Genomic DNA, 12,539 nt, shown 5'->3' with positions numbered 1-12,539 from the left:
GAAACAGAGAGAGACATACCTTAGGTCAGTAGGGAGACCCAAATAATACCAACATGCTACCCTAAAAATACCACATCATACAGGATGTATGATATATGGTATCTCCGACTGCTTCATTGTAGTACACTGGTCATAGTTCTGAAAGCAGACACCATTGTGTTGAATCTTCATTTATCTTTCTTAATGGAAGGGTATTCATGCACTCATTGCATGAATGACGCCAGCATACACTACAAATACCACATCTAGAGTTCAAAAAGAAGTTCATGTAACAAGTTCTTAAAGAAGACGTGTAACAAATTGTGCCGAATCTTTATTTCTCTTTCTTAATGTAAGAAAATGTAATAAAGATGTACAACACTGAAAACAGAGATGCACAAAGGACACATGGTTTTGTGTATACTTATAGTATACTATAAAAAGCCATGCACATACAGTATGTGGTCATTCACTGTTAGACAAATGCAAACCACACATTAGTTTAAGATATAATACTATCTCAGTGATACAACATCCAAATGTCATCGCATCTTTATAAAGACAAATTGTTCAATAACAATTACACTTCCAGAATTCAATCAAAGCAGACCTCCTACACCCAGTCCATACCGTATGCCTAAAGTATCCCTGGTTTTTGTTTATGAAATGTATTACTGTTCATTAAGTCAGTTCTTCAGTGGTAAAAAAGGAACACCTGTGTATTGATTCATTATTTTAATAACGAAAATATATCTTTAACTTGACATTTGTTATCAAGGATATCATTTCATTAACGGAACGTGGTTGTCAGATTTTGTAAACAGGAGCGAGATAATATAATAATTCCTCTCCAAGCTCTAGAGCGCTGTTTGAAAAATGAACTATTTAGTTGCTCCCAACATGTTTTGCTTCTTGTTAATTCATTCTGTGACAAAGAGATAAAGAAGAAAAGTGGTTACAGAGTAGTAGAGTCGTTTCTCTATCAATAAATTCATCTTTTATCTTTCTTGACTCGGATATTGCCTTGGGCACCAATAAAGGAACATGGCGTCCCCAGCCTCACTTGACTGTTTGACCACTACTGGAGCCACACAAAAGGCTTGATTTCCTGTACAGTATACTCAAAATATAAATGGACAATTACAATTTTAGTCCCTCTACAACCCGACAGTTCCTGGGAAAAAACTGTTTTACAAGGTGGAAAGTGAGGGCTGAGTCAGACAGTGAAGTCGTTTATGTCCTAAAAATGATCTGAAATAAAAATACAGTCTCCTTCATACCTCTAATGAGAGTAACAGGACGATATCATTTCATTAATGTAACGTGGTTGTCAGATTTTATAAACAAGAGTGAGATAATGTAATAATTCCTTTCCACGTTCTTGAGCGCTGTTTACAAAATGAAAAAGACAAACTATTTAGCTCCCAACATGTCTGGCTTGTTGTTAATTCATTCTGTGACAAAGAGATAAAGAAGAAAAGTGGTTACAGAGTAGTAGAGTCGTTTCTCTATCAATACATTCATCTTTTATCTTTCTTGACTTGGATATTGCCTTGGGCACCAATAAAGGAACATGGCGTCCCCAGCCTCACTTGACTGTTTGACCACTACTGGAGCCACACAAAAGGCTTGATTTCCTGTACAGTATGTCTTTCATGATTTTGGAAATGATAGTGGCCTAGTGTAATTCAGTTGAAACAGTGATAAACTCACTTCTCATAAGTTGAAATACCCCCACCGCCACTATCGAATTGCTAGTTTTTCGGTGGTGTAGGTGGTTCCCATCAGGTATTTAGCGGACGGCGGTCATGTGTGTTGGCAATTCAGAGGTCGCAGGTTCCAGACTTGTGTGAGCAACTCGGAATGCGAGGACTGTTTTCAACAATTTGATGTCAGTCACATGTGGAATGAATTTATATGTAAGTCGCAAGTGGAATGTATCTATATGTAATCAATAATTCTATTCCTGGTGATGTAATGTCTAGGTCTCTGGTAGTTTTTGATAATTTGGCTTGTCAGAAGCTCTCAGACATGTCCTACTCTGGCAGGGATGAACCAAGACATAGTCACTCATATTAAACCTTCATTGTGTGGATAAGCATATAAATTTCTCATGAGAACATATGTCATAAAACTTAGATAGCTCTAAAATACTCAAAATGAATGTGGTCAATAACAATTTCAGTCCCTCTATGACTCGACAGTTAAACGACTGTTTTACTAGTTGGAAAGTCAGGGCTGAGTCAGACAGTGAAGCTGTTTACGTCTCCTTCATACCTCTAATGAGAGTAACACCAACTGACCATTATTCGATGCAAAATGTTCCCCATAAGCAGTAAATGACAGTAGTGACATTTTACCCTTGTTATAGGCTTGATATCTACAATACAGGTCATTAATTTCTGTACAAGCAGTATAGTTAACGTTTCCCCCTGTATTCTCGTCCTACATTTCCTCTATAAAAATCTAGAGAACAGGATTATTTCTGATTTGATTGAATTCAAGTATAATACATCAATATACACAGTATTCACATCAGATTTGCAGTTGGGGAGGAAAACAAGGCTCCTTGCGATCTCAGTCAGACATTGTTTACGTGAGATGGTGATTACCTCCAACATTGTAGCCCACGCAGGAGTTTTGGTCACAGTACCCAGCAGGGCCTGCGGGGCCCGTCGATCCAGTGGTACCCGAACGGCCTGGGATGCCCTGGTTGCCAGGTCTGCCGGGGGGGCCTTGGCTGCCTGTCCGGCCCTCTCCAGGAAGCCCTGTGGGAGAGATTCCATGGTAACAGGACCCCCCAGGGCCAAAACATTCACCAAAGATGAGCTCCCTCACTATGTTTGAAGTGGCTGTTCTGACTCCCCTTTTGTGTTGAAAACCTATGAATGTTTACACAAGAAATGTAAGAGATTGTCTTCTATTTATTTTGAAGACACTCAGTTTGCAATGAGCCATTCATGTCCCACATTTCTGTTTACGTTTGCACTTCCCAGTCACTGCCTTGTCCCACAGCCCAGTCACAGCCCTGGATACACAGAGCTGAGGAACAGATTCTGTGTTTACTGAGACTACACTAATGTGACTTATTTTGGTGGTCAGCAAGAAAATGAAATGAATCTTTTCGATATTCGATTGCCAAGTGCTTCTGGATCTTCAGTGGCTAAGAATAGCATCCCCAATTTCCAGGGAGCTATTAAACCCCTGCCAGAATCCACAGTCAGCTTTTGATAGATCATGAACTTACAGAAGTGCTGTTTTGTCATAAAGAAGTTTTCGAGAATTTAGTCAGCATTGAGTATTGATTAAAGTCCAATCAACACCAATGCTCTACATTGACATTTTCAAAGCACATGCTTCAAATTTGCAGCCTGAGCAAAAATCTATACACATATTTTCTTTCGACCAAAAAATATGCTCTAAGAATTCTTTTCAGAAATCCAAGAAACCCAAACTGAATCAAAAACAGATTAGTCTTTCTCTTTTCAATTCTGATGTTATTAAAAGTTTTCAAGTGTTGTTTTCTTTCTAAGAAAACACATCATGAGGGAAATTACAATGAAGTCGCATAGTCTTACATTTTCCTCTACAGTGCATATAGTCTTTTGCATTTTGGAATTGCTTTAGATCATTTAATGACTGTGCCAGTAGTTCAAATCCCATGGAACCCAGAATATCCCCCAGACTCTTACTAGTATATTTGTATATTTTGTTTGTATCTAAGGGTGGCCGGTCTGCGTGATGGGAGGAAGACAGGAGTGTGTCGGTCCTTACCTGGGGGACCTGCTGGGCCTCTGGGGCCCTGAGTTCCCACGCCTTGGCTGCCCTTCTCTCCTTTTTCTCCAGGGAAACCTGATCAGGAACACAGAAGACCCAGAAGAACACATTTTTAACATCAAGTTCTACAACATTAAATTGCTAATCATTAATGATCAATGGCAATTAGCATAGCATAGACAAAAGAGGACATGACTTGACTCGCAGAACGTATTATCAACATGATCTTCAATTTCCTCTACAATTTCTTCTACAATTTCCTCCCCTACCCTTTTCACCACCAGTTGTCCTAAGCACGTGTATGAGTGCACTGCTCTTCATCATGTCTGTCTGGAAATTACACCATAATATGTAATTACATAAATAATAATCCACAAACCCTTAGATGTGTCTCTAAATGACTATGATTCCAGAGGTGCCAGGGTTGAGGTGACTAGGGTACAGGCAGAGCAGCTCTAACTGGTTGGTCTGCCCTGCATTCTCCAAGGGCAGCCCATTAGCAGCCCTGCTTCCCCTGCTCTGCCCTGCCCTGCCCTGCCGAGTCAGAAAAGTGGTGGTTGTGGTTTAGTTTGACACTCTGACATCCTGTTTGTGTATTTAATTGTGGATGAGATCAACAGAAGCCCTGCTTCTATGTGTCAAAAGAGGTTGTTCTGTCTTAACAGTTGCTGACAAGCGTCGACCTCTTATCTGATGTTATCAAGCCGACTCTAATTGGGAACACAAGGGGCATCGCTGCAGATCCTCCGAAATGTTGATGTTTCAGCCTCTGTGTTGCTCTTGGCAGGAAGGAAGGATAAATAAATCACAGGACTTGAGCCTTCAGTCAAATGCACGAGTGACGGATCCTGGATACAATAGCTTATTAAAAGAGAACTAGGCCGGTTCAGAGCATAGATAGCTAGGGCTATACACCAAAACAGATAAGTTACTGATTTGTGATACACACTGGTGTCTACAGTATCAATGCTCTACTGTACCTCTCTCCCCTGGTCGGCCATTCTGCCCATTGGTCCCTGGGAATCCTGGTCTTCCTGAGGGGCCCTGTTCTCCCTGTGGCCCAGGTAACCCCTGACGACCCTGCTCTCCTGGAGGTCCCGTTATGGTTCTCACCGAGACTGACTGACTGGGTATCTGGTTTAAGATGGAGTTGTAGCGCGACAAGTGACCTGAGGGAGAAAAGGACCAGTCAGAAATGTTGAGAGTTTTGCTGGTGAATAGGCTTAGTGCTTGTCGTAGGGAACACACACACAGGGCTGAGAACTCACTCTGAATCAGTTGCTCACACACTTGGCGGGCGATGGAGCGGACGACAGCATGGGACTGCATGTCAGCCTTCAAAACAAACAGCATTGGATTGACACTGCTATTCCACAAGAGCAGCCACACAGGCACACAGACAAACAGGCCTCCCAGGAGAATGGTTAATGAACTAGCGTGGGTTTTAATTACTATTCTCCTTCTCCACCTATCATGCTCAAACAGCCTATTGCAAAAGTAAAAAGTCAAAGAATGAAGCGATTTCGCATTTACCTCTTTGAAAAAATGCCTTGAAAAAACACACTGTACCTGAATGGCTAGAGTTGATTTAATGGCTTTTGCAGTGGCTGCATTAACAGCTATAAAACACACTCTGGAGATAAAGCGAGCCAGAAAGCTGTGAAAGGGCTGGTGATTTTTTATCTTGGAGGGGCCGGTAGTGTGCCTCCTAATCCCATAGCTGATAAACTACAATTATGTTTGAGTCGAGGTTTGAGGCTGCAGTATTGCTACACACACATTGCTTGTCTCTAAACTGTGTTTGAATCATTGCTTGAAGTCAGACTTACTCGTTCACCCTTATCTCCTTTGGTACCAGCTGGGCCCTGTAACGAAAAAAGATCATAAACACTCAGGGTTGGATATAGTAAGAACAGCATACATGGTTATTTTTTCCTCTGTTGAGTTGATAGTTAAAAATTATATTATTCTGACTCGCAGCTGTGAGAAGAAGAACAAAAAAGCACGACTGTTAAGAAAACCTCATCCAAGTAAGTCCACTGTAGTGTTCAAAGAAAAAGAGTGACTGTTGTGAGTTTATGACCCATTGGATCGTGCGCTGTCCATTTATGCCAAGCACATAAAGCAAATGGATGCATGGTTGAGGTAACACATTGGAAACTGGAGACAGAAAGTCTAAATAAATATTGTGGCCATTTAACAATGCTGATATCATAAAAAGTGGTTGGATTAAAGCCTTTGAGATGAGATCCTTCTGGTATTGGGAAACATGGACTCAATCACCACGACCATGACCTTGACTGTGTGTGTGTGTGCGTGCGTGCGTGCGTGCGTGTGTGCGTGTGCAAGCTGCAGAGTGTGTTCCAGGCATAATGTGACAAGAGTGGACGCTGAAGGAGAGAGGTGCCGGGGTGAGCTCAGTGTGGCTCGACTCCCAACTAGAAACGCCAAGCCTGATTCTCTGCCTCTCATCTCTATGACAACCACACCGACTGGTCACACACATAGTCGGACACTAGCTCTCCTGAGACCTGAGGGAAAGGGCAGCTATCCTAAGTGTCTGAAAAAAATCTGGGATGTGACCAGATTTCTGTATGGTGAAGCACAAGATTTAATTCAGCAAGACATCAGGCAAAAACCTAGAAAACACGGGTAGGACAGCCAATGGCTACAAAGCACACATTATGGAACATAAACAGGTGGCATGACACCCACGTCGACACCCAAATTGCTGCTGACATTAAACAAGTAACAAACATTTCAGATTGTGGTCCAAACAAAGCAGAGGCTTGAGGTTTCTCACAGGCTAATGTTCCCTGCGAAGAGCCAGATAGCTGGGATACGGCTGTTTTGATCTGTGGGAAACTCTGAAAGCTGAGCTTGTTCTGCTGTTCCTGAGGTCCTTGATTTATGGTGTGCTCCAGAGCCAAACGGTACTTGTCTTTTGCCATTGGGCAATTCAGCCATATTAACTGACACAAGCTTCACCCAATCATCACACAACAGTTGGGTAATCCCTCTGGGAGAAAAGAAGAGCCATTATGTTGGAGGGGCTGAAGCCCCTGAAAGCAATATGAATCTCTCTGCCCAAAATTCTTCAATGGCCTTCCAGACATTCTAAGTGACAAGCAGAGATAGAATCTGCCATATATGGGATATACAGTGTAGGGGGCATTGTCCAGTTATACCACTGTAAGGTACTTTGTATGGAACTATTAGCCACTTTTCGACAGTGGTGCCAGTGCGTGCCAGTGAGTGCCAAGGCTTACTAGTGGCCAACTAGGGCTCAAAGCCTGTCGCTTCGAGCCTAGTGAACAAGCATGTTTGAATTTTCATAGCTGGGTTTTTCTAGTCTGCCCCATATATGATCTCCAGTTTGTTTACTTTCTGCAGTTCATCAGGTCATTCAATATGGAAACAACATGTCAAATCCACCATGTTCTGGTAACCTAAGCACTTAGTGGAACATTTTTGTTGTAAAAAGCGCTATTCAAATCAATTCAATTGTGTAGTTACAGTGAGCTAACTTAGATAATGCCTGCCACCCACCAAGTTCGCTAGCCAACTAAAGCACTTGGATGATATAATATCCTGCCCTCACTCTACACCGCACCCCTAGCCCTGTTTGGCCTCATAAGGACCAGGTGGGTAGAGGAGGCTAAAAGCTTGAGTTATAAGCACTGAATAGGCCCGGATTAAGCACCGTTGAAGCCCGGGAGTGACTGTGGAAAGGCAATTGGCCTTGACACACACTGACACGCACGGCACAGATCAGGCAGCCCTCTCACTCACGACCAAGGGTCATGAGCTACTTGGTACTGTAGTAAACTGATTGGATCTTCAGACTTGGGTAGACTGATGAGCCATTTATACAATCACGAGTTCACACAGGCAAACTGAATTCTAAAAAAATGACTGAAATGGAAGTAGGCAGAGGCATTATGCAAATATAATTACACAATTCCCAGAATAACATCTACGTGTGAAGTGGTCAGTGAGGGTGATTGGAGACAGCGTTCTTTGTTTTGGCCAAAGTATCCTACTATTTTAATCAAAATATAAACACAGCTTGTAACAATGTAAGAGTGCACATAGAGGTGACAAGAAGTCCAATTTGGTGCTATACTTACTGGGGGTCCCTGGTCTCCTAAAGACCCAGGGGGGCCACCAGGCCCAGAGGCTCCAGGAGCGCCTGGAGTGCCCTGTGAGAGAAGAAAAGGACAATTTCACTTCATGGATGTGATTCAGTAAACTTGTTTTTCATTCTGGGAAAGAAACCCTGTGAAGAGAGAAGGGAGGGAAACAGCACTTACGACTGGCCCAGGAGGACCATGCTGTCCCTGCGGTCCATCTTTTCCAGGCAGCCCCTTAGAACAGAGGGAGGATTAACACATTGAGTACAGTACTTTCAATAGTTAGAATGAACAATGAATGGACATAGATTCCTCTTGACAAAACCCCAATTAATTCTGCAAAAATGCTTCAAAAAAAGATTCAGTACTAGAGACAGTGAAGGGTAAGAAAATGGAGTAAATAAGATTGAGTCAGCCCGTAAATGTGACATGGCCAATGGTGAATCCAGAGCGTCCTCTGGTTTGTTATGATGTTTGGCATGTGTTCCTATAACTCTGGCCGACCTCTGACAGCTGGCTACAGGACCCTCACTTTCAGTCCTACAGTTAACGCACAGTATCTATCTAACCACACAACTGTAATCAATGCACAAGCTCCATTCAAAAGCTCTCATCCATGCACAGCACGCTGTGTACAAATCACCGAATTGATGTACACAACAGGTGAGAGAGCATTATAGAACAGGCATGGTGGTGTGAGCTCAAGCCAATGATTTAATTGAGGGCAATTCCAAATCTGTTTAGATTCCAGTTCAAATCGATTAAGCAAGATAGAACTGCACTATCACTTTGAGAAACATTAATCAAGTTCACTGTAGAAAAGCTAGGAAGGTAAACATAATGTTTCCTGTGATCTGCCATTATGATGCAGAGTTTTAACTCGCATCTAAATGGTTTGACCTTCCAAAAAGGCAGCCTATTATTTTCCATTTGCTTTTAAAGTCCCAGAGTAATCATGTGTCTCTCACTGATGGAAATGTCTGCAGAGGTTTACGTCAATGCTTGACTGGAAACATTCAACTGACTGAATGAAAGTTGCACTATGAGAAAACGTGTATTGCAAGGGCACATAAACCTCAATTCTCATCCATGAGCTTTTCTATTGTTTTCGATGGTTTAGCATTGCAGCTTCAACCCTAACCCTAACCCTAACCCTTTGCCAGAGTGGGAGAACACAATCCCTGGTGTGGAAGTGAACCCACTCACACAATAAACACTTCCCCACTAAAACCTCCAAATAAGGCTCTGGAACGGGGCCTTGTCCCCTCCAAATAGGGCTTTGGAACGGGGCCTTGTCCCCTCCAGCACAAGGAGCTGACCCTGAGATGTGGTCTATCAGCAGCATGCTGCCGACGCCAGACCAACCATGGCTCTTTTCTCCCTCTACATTTCTGTTCTTTTTCACATATCAACTGTTTCTTTTTTCCCGCAGCTCAGCTCACCAAATTGTTTTAAACTGTGATTATGTAATAATGAAGTCAATGTGAGGCAGAACATTTTATCTCCTCTCGGACGGTTAATGACAAAGGAATTCCAGTCACAGATAGTTAAACGACAATAGACGGCTATGATTTATGACCTACCTTGCTCCAAATGATTTCATAGAAGAAAGTAACAGCACCCGAGAGGAGTCAATAGTTTTTCTTTTCTGATCTTACTTGGCATTATGAGAGAGGTCTCTTGTCTGTTTTGTATTTTATTACTCAGATGTGTACAGTATTCCATCAGCATCATTGGTTGGCTATGAATGGATTATTTTAGAACTTTTTATTGATTTGTGAGATTTCACAAAAGACTCAAGGCCGCTTAGTTTACATCAAATCATTGCCGTAATCCTTGATACATCCTGATACCACTGTTGACCTACAGTATAAAACAATAGTTTGGTTTAAATACAGTAGGGGTCTCGCTAAAAGCAGTCCTATCAGCTCAGTCAGGTAAATCTTATGACCTAACCGCCATTTGATGAGCAAGCCATGTGGGATGACAAAATGGAGATACAATGTATTTTTCCATATCTCTTCACTCTGTGCAAAGACTTATGTGATACTAAAGTAGTTGAGTGATTGAGACATAGGGAAAATGAAAGTCATATGGTAACATCATTGGGCCTGTTGTCCTAATGTCACATAGGTTACATCAAGTCTTTGAAAGGGAAGTTAACATATTGAAGGTTAGATATCAAGTAAAGACCTGCGTGTCAGGACTACACGAATCAGCATTATTCTGTAAACATCATGAACTTTCAACCTGTGAATCAAGGTTACCTGGCATAACATGCTATTTCTACATGGCCAAAAGAAATCACAACCAAACATGTCAGGAAGCAAACAGGATTATAGGCTTCAAATGTGAAAAAAAAATGAGTTGGCTTCTCTATTTAATGAGGGACATAAAAAGACCTAAAAACAGAACGGATTTTGAGCAGGTCAAACGGCATGCATCCACTCTTACCCTTCCCCCAGTTGGTCCGTCTCGTCCTGGAGAGCCTGTAGACCCAGGGACACCCTGCAAAAGGAATACAAATAAGGAAGAGTGATTCAGAGCACGGAGAACCTTATCAAATCAGGGCTGAATATTGAACATTCCAAAACCTCAGGCTCCACAGCCACTCTCTGACAGTACACCCAGTTTAATCCATTCAAACATAATCATAACTTAGCTATGATGTTGGAAAGATTTATCTTTTCGCTACAATATTACAAGAGACCTCGTAAAGCAGAGTCATAAAAAGTGAGGATGTTATGCATAGGATAGGCATAGCATGATTAATGCTGTTTTGTGGGCCTAGGGTCCTGGCACATTCCCCCCAGCCACTACCAGTGATAACTGCCCTGTCAGCCACACACACACACACACACACACACACACACACACACACACACACACACACAAACTCCAGACCCTGAGAAATGGGGAAGTGGGCAGGGGAGGAGCAGAGCCCACAGATTGAGTGTTTCTTTTTCATCACATTAGCCCCTGGTGCACTTTGCCATTGGCCAAACCACAGCAGTCATCCCATATAAATCAGCCTAGAGACTGGGAATGGGGGTTAAGAAGTGCTACTCAATGCATCTGTGAGAGATCTGTGAAGTAACAATGTTTAAATCAACCCGCTCACTCCCCACCACACAGACACACATACTTTGCTATTCATTGAAGTGGCTACACGTGCATTTTTCAATGTCAGGTTGAAACTAGGCAGGGAGCACTCATGACAGGATTATATTGTATTTACTGCATATTGTGGTGGGAGAGGAAAAGACTTCTGTAATGGATGTTCCCAAGGTGTGATATTCTCTGCAGCTGGTGTAGATTATAGCGGCCCTTGAAGGTACAACACTCCTGCAGAGCCCACCTATATTCTGAGCTCCTGACAAAACGCATAATTACTTTGTCGAGGGGCACTGGTGCCCTGTTTATGGATGGCGCAGCGGCTTACAAAGACCATACCATACTGTATCCACTCCTAACAACAATGTACCAAGTGTTCCCTTCTCCATGTACTATCCCTACAGTACATTGGGGAATTGAACTACGGCAACAAATCTGATTACAGCTCATTCTGTCTCATCCCTGACACACAGCTCTGCAGTGGGATGTGGATGGGTTTGTTTTATGCTGGCAGGGTATTGTGGACACTGGCAGACATTCACAGGGGTATGTTATTTCAATGGTGGGGGGAAACTGCCCCAGGGGATCCTTTAAGAAGTTGTTTCTGGAAAACAAAATGGTCAGACTGTCTGGATCCAAATCAGACTTAAAAATGTCGCTGAGCGTAAAATCATTTTGATGTCATTCTAGACATGTAAAACTAATTAAGATATTGACTTGGAATTTAATCACTACATGAAGGTCCCATTCCTACATGATTCTTCTGAATGACATATCTGTGTAGGGCATGTAAATGCCAGAAGCAAATGAGAAATTCCATGTTTTATGTGGTTAAATGTGAGGCATGCTATTCTCTGTTACTCTCTCTCGTATTAAACCAGAACATTTCCAGAACTTTCCAATGTGGATGGTTTATGTTTATGGTCAAGTACACTTGATGCAGTAATTGAGTACAGTGTTAACAGTAGAGTTCTACTTGCATAGACTAATCAGAAAGTTGTATTCTATCATGCTATCTTCCAGTAAACCATTTACTTGGGAGGTACTTGCAACTTGCTTACATTTAGCAAGTTGAGCTCAGGCGGTCCATCAGAAGTACAAAATGTCTTACAGATCACTGCCCAATGGCTTAGAGAACACTGGACAAACCTTTTCCATGTCTGGTGTACCTGCCATGACATTTCAAGCCTGTCACCTTTCTCCTTCCCAGCACAATGGAACAAGGCTGGGCATTGAAATCCCTGCCTCTAACTAAATACCGCCGAGGCAACTAATATCAGAGGTGGACCTCCCTTCTCATGTCACAAAGTTCCGCCGCAAGCCATTAACTTTGCGATCTCTTTTATAACCGGGTTCGGTAATTAATAATGGTGGAGTTCATAATGATTTTTACATTTGAGTGATTCCATTAGGCGGGTAGCAGCAGGGGGAAGCCCTGGGTGCCGGGGCTAAGTGTGAGAGACACCTCACGACAGACAGCTTCTCCCAGCGCCTCACCTTATCTCCCTCACCTCACAGTGGTGGATTAAAACACTC

At 42.4% G+C, this 12,539-nt stretch overlaps 1 protein-coding gene across 1 annotated transcript in view; it reads right to left on the bottom strand.

Annotated features, from left to right (window-relative positions):
* The window catches only part of col14a1a (collagen, type XIV, alpha 1a), a 47,302-nt gene that overhangs the window by 1,965 nt on the left and 32,798 nt on the right, over positions 1–12,539 (bottom strand). The window contains exons 35-42 of the mRNA XM_083679486.1: positions 10,344–10,397; positions 8,070–8,123; positions 7,887–7,958; positions 5,586–5,621; positions 5,025–5,091; positions 4,737–4,925; positions 3,754–3,831; positions 2,592–2,747 (exon numbers count right to left, since the gene is read on the bottom strand). Coding sequence (XP_083535612.1) covers positions 2,592–2,747; positions 3,754–3,831; positions 4,737–4,925; positions 5,025–5,091; positions 5,586–5,621; positions 7,887–7,958; positions 8,070–8,123; positions 10,344–10,397 — 706 coding nt within the window. The remainder of the gene's footprint in view (positions 1–2,591; positions 2,748–3,753; positions 3,832–4,736; positions 4,926–5,024; positions 5,092–5,585; positions 5,622–7,886; positions 7,959–8,069; positions 8,124–10,343; positions 10,398–12,539) is intronic.

Source organism: Argentina silus (assembly GCF_951799395.1).
Source record: "Argentina silus genome assembly, chromosome: 10".
Taxonomy (NCBI): domain Eukaryota; kingdom Metazoa; phylum Chordata; class Actinopteri; order Argentiniformes; family Argentinidae; genus Argentina; species Argentina silus.
Note: the sequence above shows the minus strand (reverse complement) of the source record. Positions and strands in the feature narration are given on the sequence as shown.